The sequence below is a fragment of the Aplidium turbinatum genome, chromosome 10, assembly GCF_918807975.1.
Source record: "Aplidium turbinatum chromosome 10, kaAplTurb1.1, whole genome shotgun sequence".
Taxonomy (NCBI): Eukaryota; Metazoa; Chordata; class Ascidiacea; order Aplousobranchia; family Polyclinidae; genus Aplidium; species Aplidium turbinatum.
Genome location: NC_137481.1, coordinates 23,102,144 through 23,122,755, shown reverse-complemented (window position 1 = coordinate 23,122,755; position 20,612 = coordinate 23,102,144). Strand labels below are relative to the sequence as shown.

At 37.1% G+C, this 20,612-nt stretch overlaps 1 protein-coding gene and 1 pseudogene across 1 annotated transcript; both read right to left on the bottom strand.

The window, feature by feature from the left end:
* Nucleotides 1-1,069: 1,069 nt before the first annotated feature.
* LOC145779077 (uncharacterized) lies at nucleotides 1,070-2,398 on the bottom strand (annotated as a pseudogene).
* A 9,863-nt stretch (nucleotides 2,399-12,261) lies between these two features.
* On the bottom strand, nucleotides 12,262-13,023 carry LOC145779076 (polymerase delta-interacting protein 2-like). The gene has a single exon (XM_082590647.1). It carries the CDS (start codon nucleotides 13,021-13,023, stop codon nucleotides 12,262-12,264), a length of 762 nt encoding a protein of 253 aa, XP_082446773.1.
* Nucleotides 13,024-20,612: the final 7,589 nt, after the last annotated feature.

Here is a 20,612-nt window from a genome sequence, read left to right as displayed (position 1 = left end):
CACAAGTTCAACGTCTAATTTCTCAAAAGTATATTTTTCAATTTTTTTGAGTAAGGTATCATTGGAAAGCTTTTTTCATGTACTTTCTGCTCACACTGGTCCCATTGCTCATATCAAATGTTATGATGATCATATGAGGGTTAGAACACAAGCTACCAAAATTTCGACAAAAATTTTCCTAGGTAAACTGAAATTGCACCAAGCAGTTTTTCTGCTTTATTTATGTGTTGCAAACTGATACCTGATTTTGACTGTGACAGAAATTCATCCCAAAGTTATCAAATGTTATTATTATTATGAAGAAAGGTCTTTAACAGTGATTTGCATGCATCATTGCATGGCCGCATGTATACTATAGTAGCAGCTGTATAGCATCAGCTCAAACAAAGCTTTTAACAAACGACCCTGTTCATCTCATTGCTAATGAAAATTTGATGTATATATACTTCAATAGTTAAATTCTCAAACACACGCAAGTGAAATAAAATTCATGAATAATATGAAGCTGGAAGTAATAAAACATACCAAATAATGTAAACTTGAAATGAGGGTTGCAATTACTGTTTTTGCTAATTCTTTCCTCTACATGTTTTTCTCCAAAAATGCTTGCCAAACCAATGAAATTTTTTTAACAGTTGCAGATGATAGCTGATATTGACCTCGTGCTGTTGTAACTTTTGGTGTCTCAATCGGACATAAAATATGATCCACTGGAACCCAACAAGTGTCTTGCTGTTTTGGGAAATGAAATGACGTAGCTGGGCCTTTTGGATGCAAGAAATCCACTTTAACATCTCCATTGTCCCGATCCACTTCAGCTACCACCCCAACATACCACTCTCTATCATAAACAGCCACTACATATCCACACTGCTTGATAATCTCTCTTTCAAGGTTTGGTTTACAAAAATCAGCAATGTATGTGAAGTGTTCATCATTACTTATTCTTTTTGTGGCAATAACCGATTTTGACAAGGGTTTAAAGTGATGGAAACTTCTTGTGCCTTTTATTGTATTTGCCTGTTTAAACCTTGACTGAAGTATCTCTCTTGTTGCTGCCAAGCACTGTTCATCTAATTCTTTGAAATGAATACTCGGCATCGATATCTTGCAGTGTGATAACATATCTTTCACATTTAGAATTTGATTTTGATACGGTCTTCTTAGGCTTTCTAATGCTGTGGAACGCTTTACTGCAGTGTGATAACATATCTTTCACATTTAGAATTTGATTTTGATACGGTCTTCTTAGGCTTTCTAATGCTGTGGAACGCTTTACTGTCCCACCAATACCATCACACGCGGACTTCCCGTGGCTAGTGGCAAAGAAAGACCATATTGCATCAACATCAAAATCTTCTTTGTGATAACACAAGTTGAGGAAGTTCTTGCTGTTTTTGTACTGAGCAGCACAACCATCTGTGAAATATTCTAGTCTTTTTATGTGCTCAAACTTCTGTTTTAAGTAAGCAATTGTTTGATTTTGAATTTGATACACCATACAAACATCATGACTTAAATTTTCAGACAAAAAGCACAAGCTCACATGAGACAGTTCTTCCATTTCCCTGTAGTAGCATACCACTGGATGCACGGTGCAGTTGTTGTGCGTCCAGTGGTAGCCTTGCGCCTCGTCCTGGACATGAAATGAATAATTTTCACTGAAATCCATTAAGCTAAGAATATCTCCGTTTTCCAGTGTGTCTTTTCTGTTTTTAAGATATATTGACTGCTGCTTTGCAATAAACGAATGAGGTAGAAGCTTGTGAAGTTTGGCTACAAGCAGGTTGAGATACTCAATGACTGACAGTGTTTGTTGGATCATTTCTGTTCGGTCTACTGTTACCCATTGATTGAAAGTAATATTTTCATTTAAATCATCAAACTTGCTTTCCAGAAAATTCGTGACAATACTATCACCAGGACAACTTTCACATCGTTGCAGCGTGCAATTTGTACTGCCTAGATCACACACCATCAATCCATCATTGCCAGTAGATCATGATATTTCTCTTCAATTTTGGTGGCATTCAGCATTAAAACAACATTTTGATGGATGGTGCATACACAAACTGAATGTGTTCCAGATGATCCCGCAAGCACACACCATTTTGGTCTTAATGTAGCAAAGGTCGAAAAACCAATTTGAACATCTGGATATCTTTGTTTAAACAATTGATAGAGTTCTTTGAGTGTACACAAAATCAACCTGTTCATATACATTGGGGGCTACACTTACTCTGTCATGAGCACCAGGCATGATCCTTGCATTTTCGTTATCGCAATAAAAATCTTTAACAACCTTCTTGACATGTTCACTTAAATTTTTACCTTTTCTTGGTTGTGGCATGCTGCAAATACCGTGGGTTTTAACCACTGATTTAGCTGCTCTGACCATATAAACAGGAACTTGAAAATAATCAGCTATTTTATCTCGTGGCCATGAATCCGGAGATCAGCAGCTGTATTTTTTCTGAGCGAGAAGTTCCTTCTTTGTGTATTTTTTCCTTTATCTTTCCCATTAATATGTCAAACTCATTGGCTTTCCTTTGAATATCATCGAAGTCACACTCTTCTTCATCATCAGCTTCAACAACACCAAGTGCAATGGCAACTCTTTTTTTCATTTCTTCTTGAACGAAGGAAAGCTTGCGCTTGGCATAGATAGGTCTGCTACTGGAGGCGACACCATGTACTTTTATTGGAGACTGCCCAATCTCCACCAAGCTTGTATTTAGGGCACTAGTGGACAATTCAGCATCATAATTGCTTGCTTCGCTGTCGGTACTGTGACCTGTCAATTCAGCGGAAGATGAACTTGAAGCCTCACATATCTGATTTAACCGAATTTTGCAGTTGCCACAAACTTTTTTTCCAGGGATTATTACATAATGTTTTTCTCGTAAAAGCTTGGCAAATTTTGTAGAGATTACTTGTAGCCTTACTTTGATATCTCTCTTGTGGGCTTTAAACGGATCACAGCACTTTCGTTGCTGCATTTCATATTTTTCAATAAATTGTGCTTTGTGGTGTGCACAAACAGTTACAATCTCATCCTTTTTGTTTTCCAGTTGCGTCCGATAGAGAAGTTTTTCTTTATCTTCTTCTTTTATTAATGCAAAGTAAACCAATGCTTTTGTTTTAGCAAATGTGAGCTTGTGACACTCTGTTTCCTTATTGATGAGGATTCCAATACTGCAGCTCTGCAGATCCATGTTCATTTCAAATCAAGTTAGGTAATGTAGATGTTAGTATAGGCTGTTAGTATTAAGAAAGTTTATCTGCAAGGTCGAAAATAAAAGATGATAAATTATACATGGACAGTAGACAGCAACTTCACTAAAGTGTCATACACTATACGAAGGACCCTATAAAAACTGAAGTTTTAGACAGTGTGTGACAATTCAACTTTTGGCATTCATGTACTTGGGATGAATTTCTGTCACAGTCTAAATCAGGTATCAGTTTGCAACACATAAATAAAGCAGAAAAACTGCTTGGTGCAATTTCAGTGTACCTAGGAAAAATGTTGTCGAAAATTTGGTAGCTGGTGTTCTAACCCTCATATGATCATCATAACATTTGATATGAGCAATGGGACCAGTGTGAGCAGAAAGTACATAAAAAAAGCTTTCCAATGATACCTTACTCAAAAAAATTAAAAAGTATACTTTTGAGAAATTAGACGTTGAACTTGTGTTCCGCATGAGTGATTTTGAAAATCATATGAACTTTGCAGCCATGTATGACCTTTGACCTCAATTAAATATGCATAAAAGTTGTTCCTAAGTACAGTTTAGAGACTAACCTATTCAAAAAGCTAAGTTTCAGGTTCCAACTCCAACTCAAAATAAAGTTGTGGCAGTTTGTAAACAACATCTCGAAAAACTACTACTTTTCACGGTTCACTGAGCACAAAAACTAAGTATTTTTAAAAAGCCGTAACATCGCAACCACTTATACGATTTTGATAAAACAAAGTTTATTTTGCTCAGAATTAAATTTTCTTTCAAACAAATATAATTTCAGCAAAATCTGAGACTTTGGGTTGAATGGCCTGGTTGAGTTGACAGAGAATGACCCTGTACCCAAAAAGGGAACTAGCCGAATCGGACTAGCCGAATCGGACTAGCCGAAACGGGTCATTCCGTGTGATGAAAGGGGCGTTCTTCCCGGCTATCAGCACAAGGCTGAGCACTCACTAGTACAGCGAGCAGTTGCGATTCGCTAACTATAACGGTGTAGCTTCCACGCTAGCCATTCAGACCATCCAATCAACAATATGTTTCTTGGCAGCCGATTTGTAGCAAGAATTGACAGCGATAAACATGTGTTATAGAATACGGTACGATACTGATGAGCCCAGCCTCATGGGCGAAACACGTGTCTATCGCTGTCAATTCTTGCTACAAATCGGCTGCCGAGAAACAAATTGTACAGGCTGTTAGTCGAAATAACTAGAGTCAGAGAGTGATGTAAGTAAATATCAGAAAAGTTAATCTGTGGTAAAAAAAAAGAAAAAAAGGGCTACTGAATTAAATCAACTGGTAAAAAATATAGACGTTTTTTATAATTTCAATACAAGTTTTTCACACTTTCATTACGGTTCTTTTTAACATATACAACTACTTGAGAAGTGAATGATAAAAGTAGTGCATAACCAACAAAAACAACACTAGAAAAACTATGCTTCATTTCACTCTCATGGGTTGTTCTTGTAAAAAACAGTCACAAAAGTAAAATGAAGTTTCAACACAACGTCTACACTACAGACTACACTACACCATGGCCACCTAAAGATACGGCCTGATTTGTCACATTTTGCAGAAATTTCCAGGTTTTTCTAACTTTAGGCGAACGTTTAAATAAATTTTTCTAAAAACGAGATTTTTACGCTTTCTTTATTCTTTTCCCCAGATGACACAATAGGTTTTAACATCCTCACATGTTGAAAAACAAAGACAATTTGATTTCGAAGATTTTAGTCAGACTGTTAATTTTTCAATAACAGTCTGATTTTGCGTTTTTCAACTTACATTTTCTCATTTGCTACTGCTTCCCCAAGGCAACAAAAAAGTTTTATGTCATTAGGAAACCGCAAAAAGTAAAAACATCTAAAAAAACGTCAGTCAAGCACTAGCAGTAGCTGTAATCAAAATCTGCAAAATGTGACAAATCAGGCCGCAACTCCAGGTGGCCATGACTACACTCAATAAAGATATAATATTTTGATAACAATTGTCTTCACAAAAGCATGTTGCTTACTCAAAGATGACCTTGCTATGGTAAATTAAGTGGAAAAAGCTGAAGAAAATGTTTTTACATAGAATGCTCACTCTATATAGAAGTTCATGTCGAATTTCATTCACAAACTGTCGAATTTGATGATGGAGGGACAGGGATGTTTGGAAAAACTACATTAATGGTGACAGAATACGTCCGAATGAATCCAGGTTGTCAGTATTTTACCAGACCCAAAAAACCCGGGCGGGTTTTTAAAAAAAAACACTTAAAAAAAACAAAAAAAAAACATAAAAAAACCCAGAGCATCATATTTGTCCAATTTTTATCAGAAAATTGAAAAAATGAACCAAAGTACTACAAGGTACTTAAAACAAACTTCAAATTAGGACTTGAGGATGTGATTGTGAAGGAAATTTCCAAGGATAAATTGAAAACACAGTGGATATTTCTGTACACAAAATCAAGTAATGCCACTTTGTACTACACTAAAACTCATTTATGCAAGAAGGCCTCATTAGGGTGGCCCTTAAAATTGAAATTTTGAAAAGTCATGCTCCAATGGTCTAATTCTTTTCCTATGCCTGAAAAAATGATTTTGTGAAAGTTTGAAGTGATTTGAACAAAGTTTAGAACTTGCACATCGACGTTGAAGTTTTAGGGGGGTATCGCAGCATATCGCAAGGGGGCAAAAATGCTAAATCGGCCATATCTTTTCTTCTACACAGCCTAAAATCATGTTTGACCACTCAAAATTTGTAGAATGATTATGGTTATTCACTGGACTTACATAAAATAGCTTTTAATTTTGTTTAAAACCACAAATTTAGCAGAAAATGAAAAAAAACTAATTTTTTAGCAAAGTTTTGCTTAAACGGTTGGATATTTCTGTTTATATGGGATAATTAGGAATTTCTCAGAAGTGAATTACATGTGCTGAGAGCTTTTGAACATCTAATTTCAAACCTACTATAGTTGTTGTTGTTGTAATGCTTTTACTCCTCTTTCAAAACACTCTAAAATGTCTACTGTCTAGCTACAGTTAACTTGTCTCCTGAAAAGATTCACATTTTTTTCTATTTAATTGTGAGGTAAATGTATATAAGGTAAAAATTTACGCCAAACTGATTTATTTCTATACTTCTAACACATTTAATGTATTATACTGATACCAGTAACGACAATACAGCAATACAAAGCGATCTTTAAAAAGACAAATGATTGAAAAAGAACGGCAATTCAATGTGAGAAAGACGCTATTGCAACTTCCAGCAAAGTAGGATTGGAATTATCTTCTAGCGGCAGCGATACAGACTCAACATGTGATCATGATCAAGCGCTGTGCAAGAGGCAAGCTTTCCGAAACAATGCAGAGCAACCAAGAATGTTTTTACTCCGCAACTAGCCATGGCTCTCGACAGGATAAAAGTAACTGACAGATGTGCTGCTTACGTTTTGACCGAAACAGTTCGTTCAATTGGTCAAGACCCAACAGAATTCAACATTAATCGTACTTCTTGTTCTATTCAACGATTACGCTAACGTCACCGGAAGTCAATTGCAGGATCTCTGAAAGTTGAATTTCATGCTGATTGTCTTTTAGTGGTTCGCTGGGATGGTAAACTGCTTCGAGATTTGACAACCAGAAAGCATGTTGATCACTTGCCAATTATTGTTACTGGCAATGGTGTGTCTCAACTGCTAGAAGTAGCAAAATTGCCAAATGGTACAGGATTACAACAAGCAAAAGCTGTAGTAAAAGCTCTTGATGATTGGGATCTAACAGATACAGTTGCTGCTATATCTTTCAATACTACAGCTTCCAACACAGGAAGAAATCAAGGCGCATGTGTCATGATCGAACAAGAGTTACAAAAAGATCTTCTGGATTTGGCGTGCCGCCACCACATTCTGGAATTGCTTGCACAAACAGCCTTCACCACAATTATGGGGAGCACAGCAGCACCTGAAGTGCTACTCTTCAAACGATTTCAGTCTCAATGAGAACTTTTGGATAAGACATGGTTTACCTCGATAGTGACAGAAAATGAAGGCATAGCTAAAACAGTTATAGATTCGGATCTTATTGCTTGGGCTGAAAAATCATTGAAAGAAAAGATCTTCGTGACGATTATAGAGAATTTATTAAACTCTCATTAATTTTTATGGGAGTTACTCCTCCAAGAGGTTTTCATTTCATGGCTCCTGGTCCAATGCATCATGCTAGGTGGATGTCCGAAGTTTTACACTCATTAAAGGTTTGGATTTTTCATCAACAGTTCAAACTTACAGTGAAAGAATGCAATGGGGTTCTGCAGATGTGCATTTTTGCTGTGAAGATCTATCTTAAAGCATGGATAGAAGCTCCTCTTTCAGCTGCAGCCCCAAACAATGATATCAAGCTGTTCAAGTCTAGCATATGCTAGCATCAACATTCAACAGTGCAGTATCCAAAGCTGTATTGTCCAAGTTTTGTTCCCATCTGTGGCATCTATCCGAAGAACTTGTGGCCCTTGCCTTCTTCGATATATCTGTGCCTGCCTGCCCAAGAGTCCAAGAGACTTATGGTTCAAGCTATCAAAGACCACAACGAGACAGAAGATGCCCCAAAACGACAAATGATTAATCCTTCAACAACTACTCCATTCGAGTTACCTGATCTTGTCACCAGAGGATCTTTATCGCTGTTACAAAAGCTTGGCATTTCAACTAAGTTCATGGAAGTTGATCCACAAACTTGGCCACTACGTGATGATTTTCATAAGGCATTACAAACGGTTCACACACTTACTGTCACAAATGATCATGCAGAGCGAGGAGTGGCACTCATTGAAGAGTACAATCGCATCCTCTCTCATAGTGAAGAGCAGACGCAATATCTGCTACAGGTGGTTTCTGAACATCGGAAACAATTTCCAAACTGCAAAAAATCTACTCTCACTCAGTAACTAAAAACATGTTTGTGTAAACTCTATTTGTATTTATCTGCGACGGTTTGACAATGTTTTGCCTTGAATTTACAATTCTTAGAGCTCTCTGTTTTGTGATTTTGCTAATTTTGAACTTTAAAACTATCGAAAATATCAAGCCAATTAAAATATTCTGCAAAACACTAAATTATGGCAATTTTTTTCACTTTCTTATAAGTTAATGGTTTTGAACAAAATTAAAAGCTGTATTTTGTAACTCCAGTGAATAACCATAATCATTCTACAAATTTTGAGTGGTTGAACATGATTTTAGGCTGTGCAGAAGAAAATATATGGCCGATTTAGCGTTTTTGCCCCCTCGCGATATGTTGCAATACCCCTCTAAAACTTCAACGTCGATGTGCAAGTTCTAAACTTTGTTCAAATCACTTCAAACTTTCACAAAATCATTTTTTCAGGCATAGGAAAAGAATTAGACAATTGGAGTTAAAAAATTTGCAAAAAAAAAATTTAGGTCCATATAAGGGCCACCCTAGGCCTCATAGTTAAACAGCCCTAGTGCATTACTTTATTGAGTTATGCCAGCATGTACTGTGAGTGAGAGGCACTTTATTGGTAAAAAGTAGTTTTTGAGATGAAATAAGCATGAATCTACCTTTTTTGCATCTTTTTTAAATAAAACCATAAAAAACCTGTTTTTTTTAAAAAAAACATGCGGGTTGGGCTTTTTTAAAAAAACCCGGGTTTTTCTCAACCCTGGAATGAATCATGATAATATAGAATAGTACTAATCCAGCCATAAAAGGAAATTAAAAATTATTAACTATTGTATAATGTATATAATATATAATAGATTCTATTTGAATAAGACCTTCTGATGATCCGTTAGGTGAAACAATTTGTAAAGGCTTCAGATAGTAATAACTATATTTGATTTAATTTGCTCTGCTTTGCTTTTTTGCTTAGCATTGAGCACTTTTTTGTAGTATTGATAGTTTTCATTGTTTTTATATAATATATATATATATATAAATTATTCTTTATTTGAAAATGATCCATCAGAGTCTCTCTCCCCCATTAGTATTAGGGTGTTACATTTTTTTACAACTTAGGGCAAAATCTTTCAATATATCATTTATTTGATGGGTTTTTGCACAAAAACTAGTTAGCACAAAAAATAAATTAAAAATATTTATATTTTGAGGTTCCACGCTCTATGGTTAATATTGGATAAAATCTAAAACATTCAAAAAAATGCAGGATTTTAATGCCTGCTATTTCTTGGATTTATTCATGTGTATTACCTTTTTTTCAGCAAATAGGCTCTAAAAACATTAGTTTATGAAATCAAGTTGTTGTGTACTTATCTGGCAACCTAAAATATGAAATGATATCTTCACGCGTCACTAGAAATCGGACTAAAATCTTGGATTGTGTTGGTTATCCAACTGAGTTACCGCAGCTTCAACTTCCTACTAATGGTGATGTAGCAAGAGCTTTCTTTTGGTTGGGAGAACTTTTCACTGATTGGGAATGTTAAGAAATGCTTGGAGGAAAAGAAAATCAAGGATACAATGATGACATGAGTGACAAAAAACTGAAAAAGATTGATACAGCGATCAGAGGATATGTTACTTGCATGACCATGACCATTGACCACCAGTCTCGAATATCTGTAAGACACTTGATTTTTTTGTAATATTTCGTATACTGTATTTAAAATATACAGATACACTAGTGAGTTGTGGACTATGAGAGTTTGATATTATTTAGTAATACAGTGCATTTATTCAAGGGCGTTGGCAGGAGGGGGGCAAGGGGGGCCTTGGCCCCCCTGGAATTTGAATAATCAATATGATTGTGAAACGCATTATTTCAATAAGAAATGCCCCAAATTTTCCACTTAGCCATGACCAGAGGTGTAAAGTAACGAAAGGAATTCTACTTATGTAGCTTACTCAAGTGGCGCCCCCCTAAAAAATGTCAAATTACAAAAAAAAGTTACAAAAACGCCCCCCCCCCCCCCTAAAAAAAATTCTGCCGACCTCCTTGTATGTATTAGCCCATGTCTATGTTTCTTACCAGGACAGATTCAATAACATTAGTCATACTGTTACTGTGTTGTTCATATGATAAAATCGCCAATATCGGGTGAATCGTTAATGCAAGTGTGGAACCTCAAAATATTATTTTAAGTGAAAAATATTTTGACATAGTTTGTTTGAGTGCATTTCCCACCAAACAAACACTATATTGTAGTTGGTTTGAAAAAATGTAACACCCTAATTAGTATACAGCTATTGGGCAAAATGGAAAACATTAAATCGACTCTAAATCAGTGTTGGCCGTTCTAAATCTGCAATGACACTGGCCCAGTTAGCCTACATGTATTTGTGGCACCAAGACCAAAACAGCAAACCATCTGTTTGTGTCCCCTCAGCTGACCAGTCCAGTGACCACCCAGTACAACAATCAGCCCTCGAAATTAGCTTCCATCTACGACGGCAAAAACATTGCCGTCGCCAAATCAACAAACCTTGGATTGCGACGGCAATTGCCGTATGCTTTAATCAAACGAAATTTTATGCGCTTCTTCTTCATCGTGTGTCACACGGCGGTAGCCCCAGAGCATCACGAAAGCTATTTTATGTGCTGACTATGCTCTTGTGAACTGTAAAAAGTTTGCAACCTTATAAATAAGCTACTGGCTTAATTGTTACGCAAAAGTTATTCTTTCATCAAATGCCTATTTTTTACCGGTGTCGTTGCGAATATAAAAAGTGGTACAAAATTAGATAAATGGTTCTTCGGCAGTAAAGTAATGCTTCCGATCATATGGCATCGCGCGTTCATGAACAGGCAGTTTTGCGTCTTCAAGTATTCCAGTGACGACACAACAACCTCTTCCTCCGATACAGCATCCGATGATTCTGATTCCGACTAGTGCTTTATCCAACAGACTTTGTGTTGCTCGCAGTATCCTAATTGTGCCGAAATTATGTTAGTGTACCGGTACTGTATACGTAAATCGAGGCAATCTTCTATTGATTTGTTACCGGTACCTGATTGAGCAATTAACGTTATTTCATGATAATTCAACGTCGCTAGATGTCGAATTAATATAAAACAAACGTAAATTTCTTATTGGCATCGTTGTTACGGGATATAACCCGCCGGGAAAATTAAATCGATTTGTGCTGACTCGAACGTTGAATCAACCCAAAATTAACTTACTGTTTTCCCCCCAATGAGTTATTTCACGTGAATCACCGTAACAGGGTGCATATTGCGTTTCTCGCTTTATCGCTACTTTTGGTATTATAACATCACAACAAATCAAACAGTGCGGCCGTGATGGACTATTCGATTATATTTTTCTCTTCTCGTTTTACATGTTTTGGTACAATTTTTTCGTAATAAACGTTCACAGCAATTGCCGAGGCAATTTCAACTTTTGCCGTTTGGCCTTGTCAACGTTTTTGCGAAGTAAAAATATGCTAATTTTGAAGACTGTGTGAGTGCTCACAGCAAGTAAAATAGTCCGAGGTGAGGTCTTGGTGCGATGTTTCTGCTGATTAGACTCCCGCTGCGAGTAAACAAAACAGGAAGAAATTTTGAACAATTTTTGTCCTAATTAAGTGCTCATTTTGCGACGGCATTTTTATTGCCGTAGCAGAATGGCCATTATGACGTTTGCGGCGGCATTTACCATGGCAATTGCCGTGTGCCGCCGCTAATTTCGAGGACTGAACAATTGAAACTTTTCAGTATACAACTCCGTTGCAAAAGATTGTGTCAATCTGTGGTGTATCCATTAAGTTTAAAAGACTCAATAGAAAAAATATTCTTACAGTATATGTTAAATGTAAACATTGCCATAGTTATGGCATGAACAATTTAATTAAAAATCAATTAAAAACACAATTTCATCTATCAAAGCAATTTTTGATTTTGCATAAAAAATTTACTAACAACTATCAAATTGTTCATACAATATATGACATACAAGTACCATATCATTTTTGCAAAAATAGACACAGTATGGTACATAATAACCTAAACTAAACAATTAATTTTTCTATCTATGTATTCAAGAAATATCATTTGTGGTATCAGAATTAGATTCCAATTTACTTCTTAAAGCAAATGCAGGAATACAGACTTCAAATTCTGATCCATCCTTTTTTTCAAATGAGTAAGTCCCCCACATGAAGCCATTAGGTGTCCACAATGGCACTTGACTGCTGTACTGAAAAGCAGGAATCTTTCGATCCAAAATTGGCTCCTTTCCAACGACACCACGCCCCGGAATTTGAGTTACATTTCCATCACTAACGATTCTCCATTGTCTTTTACGGAGTTGTACAATTTCTTTTCCATGGTTTTGAATTCTTATGATGTACCTCCACCAATACACAGGAGGAATTGCAAAAGGCTTTAAGCCAAGATAAAATGGAATAACAGTCACCTTAATATTGTTTGTTGTTTCAATATGAACACTGGACATTTGAAGCCAAACATGATTTTTTTCCAGCCAGTTTTGTAAGGTAGGAGTTCCTTCAAGCAACAAACCATTTCGAGTTATAAACTTACTGTAGAGGTCATGGCTGATTGGAATTTCTTCAACAGAGGTGTAAGGAATAACATCTTCATGTAAAACATAATCAATATCACGAATTTTTTCGATAGGGTAATTCTCTCGGCTCAAACTTTTTAAATAACTGATTTCACACATGGCTGAGTTGCTTTTGGTATCTCTTGAGTCAACTAACACCTGATAGTATGTTGCCAACTTCGGAATAGTTGTTTTCACATTGTTTTTCTGTTTATTTTTTTCTCTTACCACAGGCATATGGCAGCTCTTGTCATAAATAGAAGCTTTCCATGTCTGCAACACAACTCCTCTATAAGCAAACACACGGTGCAAGAATGTTTGCCCTGTTTCATAATTAGACTCCGTCTGGATTTGACTACAAAGCCCAATATGTTCCAACTTCGAAATTGAGATAAACCGTTTGCATTTGTCAAACCAACAAACAGGATTTAAATTAGGGTTTTCAGAAAAAATTAAACTACTACATTTCCAATGCCAATTATATAATGAGCCTAATTTAAGAAGTCTATACATCACAATTCTGTAAAACATTAAGCTGTTGAGTGTTGATGTTAATCCGTATGATAATTGTATTCAGGATTGGATAAAACAAAAATGCAAGTCTGAAAAATAAAATTTACTGTCCTGGTACCGCACTAGTATCTAAAGCCAAAATAATTGACTGTAGTCTCAAACATTTCATAACCACATAGTTGTTGTCATGTCATCTGAATCAAAAGAGAATTTTGAATTTTGCGAGTTTGCGTCGGAAGTTTTTATGCCGACACAATTCATATTTTGTTAGATTACGATATTTCGGCATTCACTCCGGCAATTGCCGACCACAATTTCTAAAGGCTCAGTGTGACAGCTAAGTGAGAGGAGAAATTATTTAATTGATCATGGAATTTTGCTCAGTAAATTTGTGCTATTTATCTAAAAAAGAAAAACAACTGAGATAAAAAAAACTTCCAACGCAGATTTCAAATACCTGTTGGTGTTGGTTGCATAAACCCACCCAGCAAATCAACCATTTTTTGTGCTAATTCAATGCCTGCAGACATTAAATCAATGTAAAAAAATGCTTACATCTGCCAGCAATTGTTTAACTGGGGGAAAAAAGCATGTCCAGTAGTGAGAAGGGAAAACTGAACTCCTGAGGTAAGCGGTCAACATCATTAAAACAACTGAAAATACCACCTTGAAAAAGAATCAAAACAATTACAATCAGACAAAACTAGGCCTGTAAAATGTGCAAGACTTCCCATGACGTTCTCGAAGCAAAGATACCCACAATGTGTCAAAATTAAATCAAAAAAAAGAAAAAGATGTTTAATGGTCTTAATTGCTAGGCCTGAAAAAAATGGGGAATCCGGGTATGAAATTCCCGAGAAATTTGCAAGTTCGCAGGAAACTTTTACTGTAAGCATAGGCGTCGAAATAGGGGTGGGCGGCGCCCACCCTGCCGTGAAACGAGGGTGGGCAAAATATGTTTCGCCCACTCTGTTTTCATGACACTTATGAAGTGTTCGTTACAATTATTTCCGTTTTTGTTAAACGCTGAATTATCCAACCAACTGCAGCGCAACTTCTTGTTTTACGCTATGTCTCTTGCTAGGTATCCGACAGAACAAAGCAATTCTGCAACAACGCTGCGTTAAAAAAAGGCGTTTGAGCACAATTTGATATCAAGCCAATACGCTGTAAAACCGCCGAACCCCTCTCTCTCTCTTGGGACATCGCACGTTGAAAACCTGTCTAGAGCAGAACGGCAAGACAATTAGAATACGCGTGGCCTAGCTTTTCGGTGTAATCGAAATTGCGCTGACAAGTTTTCTGTACTTGAAACGCTAAATCATATACGCGCATTTACCGCACTCCTCTCTTCTAAAAGCACATGTCGTACGTTTCCTCTATTTACATATTGAATATCGTCGCGGTTAGAAACAAAAACCAGCATCTGCAAACCATTTTCGGTACTCACTACATTGTTGTTGCTACGGCAACTGCCACACGCTAGCAATTCCTGTTGAGATAAAGCCACGTTTGATTTTTTCTCCGAATGGTCTCACTTTCGTTACGTCGTTAAGGGAATATGAATATGACATCATAATGAACATGACAATAAAATAACCGATACAAACTAAAGACGTACTGAAACAATCGCTTTTTACAAATCTTTCCTCACAAACTTGTTGCTGGGTATAAATTGGGGCACCGCGCGATGTTGTCATTTCATTATTGAAAAGTTAAACATGAAGCAAAGTCAAACATGTATTCGCGCATTCCTAAAACCACCTTCCAAAAGACGTCGAGATGATAACGCTGAAGAAGCCACGTCCAGCACGAATGAACGTAGAAATGACATTGATGAAGAAAGCAGTGCTTCAATGTTGGACAGTGGTGAAGTCAATGTCTCAGGCAATGCACCGGTAGTTGTAGAAGACAGCATGAGCCATGGATCTCTACCTGCTCCATTTGACGTTAGCATGCTGCCGGATCAGCTTCCGGCCCGGGAAGGTCATGGGTTGCAAAGAAAGCTGTTTTCCGAATTCCAGTGGTTTAGTTGTTTAGTTTAGCAGCGCTCATAAGATAGCAAGGCGCAAGAAAGCAAACATCAAACTCATTAAAGCTTAATTGCTGCAGCGACGCTAAACGCAGTCTTTGTGAGAAAGACTAACCATTGCGAATTTGCGAACATACACATTCAATGAAATCTGTTTGAAAACTCTCGCCCACCCAGAATTCCTCTCTTCTAGGAAAAAATCGACGCCTATGACTGTAAGAATCACGCTATTTAACGTCTTTCATTCACCGTCATCGTTTGCTTAACATTCCCAGGGTTCGATCTTAGCGGTAGTCCGCTAGCCAATAGCTAGTGAAAATTTGTGCGGACTAGTAGAAATTTTGCAGTACTAGTCCAATTGGCTAGTGAAAACATTCGCCGGTGAAAAGTTTTGGTTTACAAAATGGCGATCGGCGACGTCACTCTGAAATACTGCAAACGAAGAAGGCGGCAAAGTCGGTCGACTGAGCACGTGACCACTTTTTTCTCGCATTTTCGCTAGACACAACGCGTGGTAGTAGTCAGCACAGAGTTGCCAATTTGGTTTTTTGAAGCCAGATTTTGAGAATCTGGCTGTTTTTCAACTCGCTTGGCTTGATTTTTATAAATAAAAAAAGCCAGAAAAATTAGGCTTTTTCTGGCTTTATTTCATGTTTCATTGATTTTTTGTCAAATTAATAAAAAGCCAACATAATTTTGGCTTCTTTTGGCTTAATTTTATCTTTCGCGATTTTTTTTAGGAAAAAATTTGGTCTGCGTCAATTCGAGCAGTAATTTCTACCTTATATTTGGTTTTAGTGTCCGACCGAATTTCGTTTTGAAGCCGAAACTAGAAATTTTTCTAGTTGCTTGTCTTTTCATTAACTATGTTTCTGCGTTGTCGCTGAAGTCAAAGTTCGGTGGGACACTATTTGGTTGTGCACTTTTTATATGTGTATGTTTAATTGTTTAATAAATACTAATTGGCCTTTTCAGCTGTTTTTTTGCTGGCTTTTTTTGTGACTAGGTCTGGCTTTTTTTGGTGAAGACAGGTTGGCACCCTGGTCAGCACGGAGAAGCCAGCATCCCAGCAGTTAGCGAAATTAACGTTTTTTTGTTGATATATCGTGATCAAATGCTGATTCAACGTTACTACAAAGTGTCTAACGCTTAGTGTTAGCTGGGAAGTTATCGCTATTGAGGCTTTTTTGGATTGCTACCTTGTCGTAGTTGAAGAGCTCGTGTGCCTCCGTGACCTAGAAGGTGTTTTTGTGCGTATTGTTGCTCTCTTGTGCGTACTGAAATCTGAAAGCCTTTAGTTAGTTTCAGTCTAAGCCAAAACACTTATCTTAATACGTCATCAGACAAGTGAAAAGTCAGTAAACTGGTCGGACTAGTGAAAAATCGTGCGGGCTAGTGAAAACGGGGAGCAACTAGTCCGGTAGGCTAGTGAAAAAAAAAGTTAAGATCGACCCCCTGCATTCCCCAATCCCCATCATGGTAATTTGCTGACACATTGCAGTTCCGACACTGATTAGTATCGCTGCGTATTTACGACCTAAAACCTGTACCTCGGAGCTGAACAGGTTCTTAGCAAAATTGCACAAATGTATTGCAGTAGTCCGCCCGAAAGCATCAAAAAAGCATGGAAAGTGTCATTGAAAAAATTTGAAATGTTTGCAGAGGTACAGAAACATCAACAAATAAAAAATATTAATAAAAACATTAGCGACGAGCTGCTCATTCACTGGAATGGGCCACACATAAGCAAGTGTAACAGCATCGTGAAACAGGCTCTTAATCTACATTTCAAAGGAAAACCATGGCATTTTAGTAGCCTAGTAAACTGGATGTTTTTTGTAAACGGTACAGCTTTTGAGTGGAAGTAGAAAACATAATATAGCCTACTGTAAGCTTGTTATACTTTACATTATTTCAATATGGTTAAATTGTTTAGCTCAGTTCAGAGCAAGCTGCACTTTAAACATCAAATCAACACAACAACAGACTTGCATAACCAGTACTTCTAGGTTTTGCGGAAATCCAATTTATCATAATTCCTTTGGAAAAGACCTGTTAATCAGTATTTGTTGTGGCTCAATCTTTCTTGCATGTCTCATGTAAATCAACTTTCTAGTAACATTACTCAAACGGTTATGGACAGTTTACCTCATCATCATACCGATTTAGTTCATCTTTCACCATTCTCAGTGCAACAATTGTGATTCCTTTAAGAGAACTTCCATGTGAATCAATCAAATGTTTATTAATGGAGAAACCTCTTTCAGGACTGGCATTATCATGACTTAATGTTAGAAAACATTTTGGCAGACTAAATAGTTGCGGATATTTTTTTATCCCAGCATCATCAAACAGGCCTCCAAGTTTTGTCTAATAATAGTCAATTCTCTTGTAGGAAGACACTTTTGGTAAGGGTGTTACTGTTAAACCATATTTGATTAGTGCTTGAGTCCGGTAAGAAGATTGGGAATTGGTGTATTTGTTACTTTCAAGATCAGTCTTTTTGTAAAACTCATTTAGAATGACATGTGAAACACGGAATGGCAAAATCACACCTCCACGCTCCGTGACTTCATACCCGACGCCGATCCCCGTCCACCAGGGATGTCCCTCACAAGGCTTGCCTGGGTCAGGCTTAACCGCCTGCAAACTGGCGTCGGCCGCTTTCGTTTGGACATGCACAAGTGGGGCCTGGCTCCTTCATCAGAATGCGAGTGTGGTGCCACGAAACAGACCGCAGACCATGTCATCCACCACTGCCTAACCCACCGACCTCCACATGGTGCGCATGGTCTGAGAGTCCTGGACGACGAGACTGCTGAGTGGCTGAAGATTTCCTGCCCTCCAATCTAGTTTGGAAAGATCGCTCATATGCCATCATCATCATCATCTAGAATATCCTCAGATTGATACCGTAACCACTGCAGTCTTGCCTCATCATAAAGCTCTTCTCTTGAAACAGATACATCAATTGCAAAAGCATTTGCACGGCACTTTTTAATGCAATTGGAGACTGTCCAAGTTAGATTCATGATACAAGTTGTAGCTCCAACATCATTCCTTTTTTCTGCTTAATAACAGATGAATGTAATGGCAAATGATGTAAAAGGTAACTTGTAGCAACCACAAAAAAGTTTAGACAGTCAGATTTAGATTTCTTCTTGTCAGCTTCAGTAAGGACTGCAATATCACTGACTAAAATTTTTGCTCGTGTTCCAGCATCAATCAAGTTCAACGGCTTCTGAAGTTCTTTGTTTGTGACATCAAGCAAAAGATTTCTGACTCTGTGGATAATATGTTGTTTTTTTTGATAAATTTACTAAGCAAAGCCGTGATCAGATAGCAGATTGCTGAGTAAAAAATGTGAATCAGTGGCTCTTAACATTGGAATAGGACTAAAAACCGTCCAAAGTCACCAAAAGCAAATGAAATATAGGCTTCAATCACAGGATCCTTTAATGCTTCTGAAAACCTGCAAGAAGTAATGTCACAATGCCCACTCAAGATTTAAGGACATGTCCGCCGTTAATTTCGCCCGAGTAACACATTGCTTGCAAATGGCCTCAATATTTTCCTAGCCTAGCCCTACGCTTTTTCCCAAAACATTGCTGTCAAATTATCCTTTCACCATTCTCCTACAATAACTGCAATGTCTTGAAATCTTGTCAGTGTCTACTTGTCTATGTCTAATGACGTTTAAAACATGCATCAAGGTATCTAGCTACGCTCCTTTTCTAATTCCAGCTCCACAGGCAACACTGGACTTGATTACACAACCACATGTTATCCTAAATCAATGCATTCAACACAATCGTTACACAAATAATTATGCTGTTATCATGGTTGGAACTGTTACACATTACACTATATCAATTTTTTGATTGTTACATGCTTAGTTCTCCATTACAACTAAATTTTTTTTATGATTTTTTATGATTGTGTCTAAATTTTATGCTATTTTTTGATTTTTTCCAAATCAAGCAAAATTTTATGATTTTTTATGATTTTATGCCGAGTGGGACCCCTGAATTGCACAAATATATTGCAGTAGCACCCGAAAGGGTCGTAAAAAGCATGGGAATTGGAAAGTGTCATTAAAAATTCGAAACGTTTACAGAGGTACAAAAACATCCACAAATAAAAAAATTAAAATATTTGCGCCGAGCTGCTCATTCACTGGAATGGGCCACACATAAGAAAGTGTAATAGCATCATGAACCAGGCTTTTAACCTACATTTCAAAGGAAAACTATGGCATTTTAGTACTAATGATGTTCGCTCGAAAATGTACAAAGTGTCTGCTGTGGTAGATGCTTTTTTTTTTCTTGTCGGTAGTTTCTGTCATTAGTTTTTTTCTGTCACTTCATTTTTTTGACGTCATTATCGTGATTGTAAGCTGTGGGAAATTTTTTTGCTAAAAAACAGATTCTCGGGAAGCTAAACATTTTTTCCAGCCCTGCCTATAGGTGTTCCAATTTATTCCGAACAAAGTGGGCACACCAGGCACAAATAGTGCGCCATGCCTACTTACAAATAAAATACCAAGACTGTTTATTAGAACTATGAAGCTACAGATGGCCGTCTGGCGTCTATAATATATTTTTCGCGTTACACTTTTCGCCGGAAAATGTGTAAACAGTGTAATTATGACATCATTATCACGATTGTAGGCTAAATCGTGGAAAAATTTTTCGTTTAAAAACAGATTCCCGGGAAGCTAAGCATTTTTTCCAGCCCAATCTAAATTTCATTAAAAGATTTTGTGAAGACGACACCTTACGAATCCTGTTTCCTAAAGTGGCAATCCTCATACGATTGTACTTGATAGAGCTCGACCAATATCACTTTTTCAGGCCGATACCGATATCTTTCAACCGACATAATTTGTTACCAACAAAGTTATTAAGCAACAAACCAGTCCAAGAAAGTTTATGCATTGATTGCTGTAATGGAAAAATCTTTCTAACACTAATCACAAAAAAACACCAAACAAAAAAAAACAACCAAATGCAATGCTGTTTTGTGTTTAATTCAATAATCAAAGTTCAACAGTTTCAAATTGTAGTTCAAAAAAATAGTTTCTCAGCATTAATGCCAAAAAGAAAACATCTGTTGTAATTGTAAATCAGTCCAACACGACAGGAGTTTCTGCTAGGATTCGCACAAAGACCGGTGTCACCGCCACTAGCCCGATAAACAGAAGCGCAACCAGGCAGCACCAAATAAATAGGCAGCTAGAAGAGCGCCCTTCCACGTGCACAAAACAAGACATTCCTCTGAA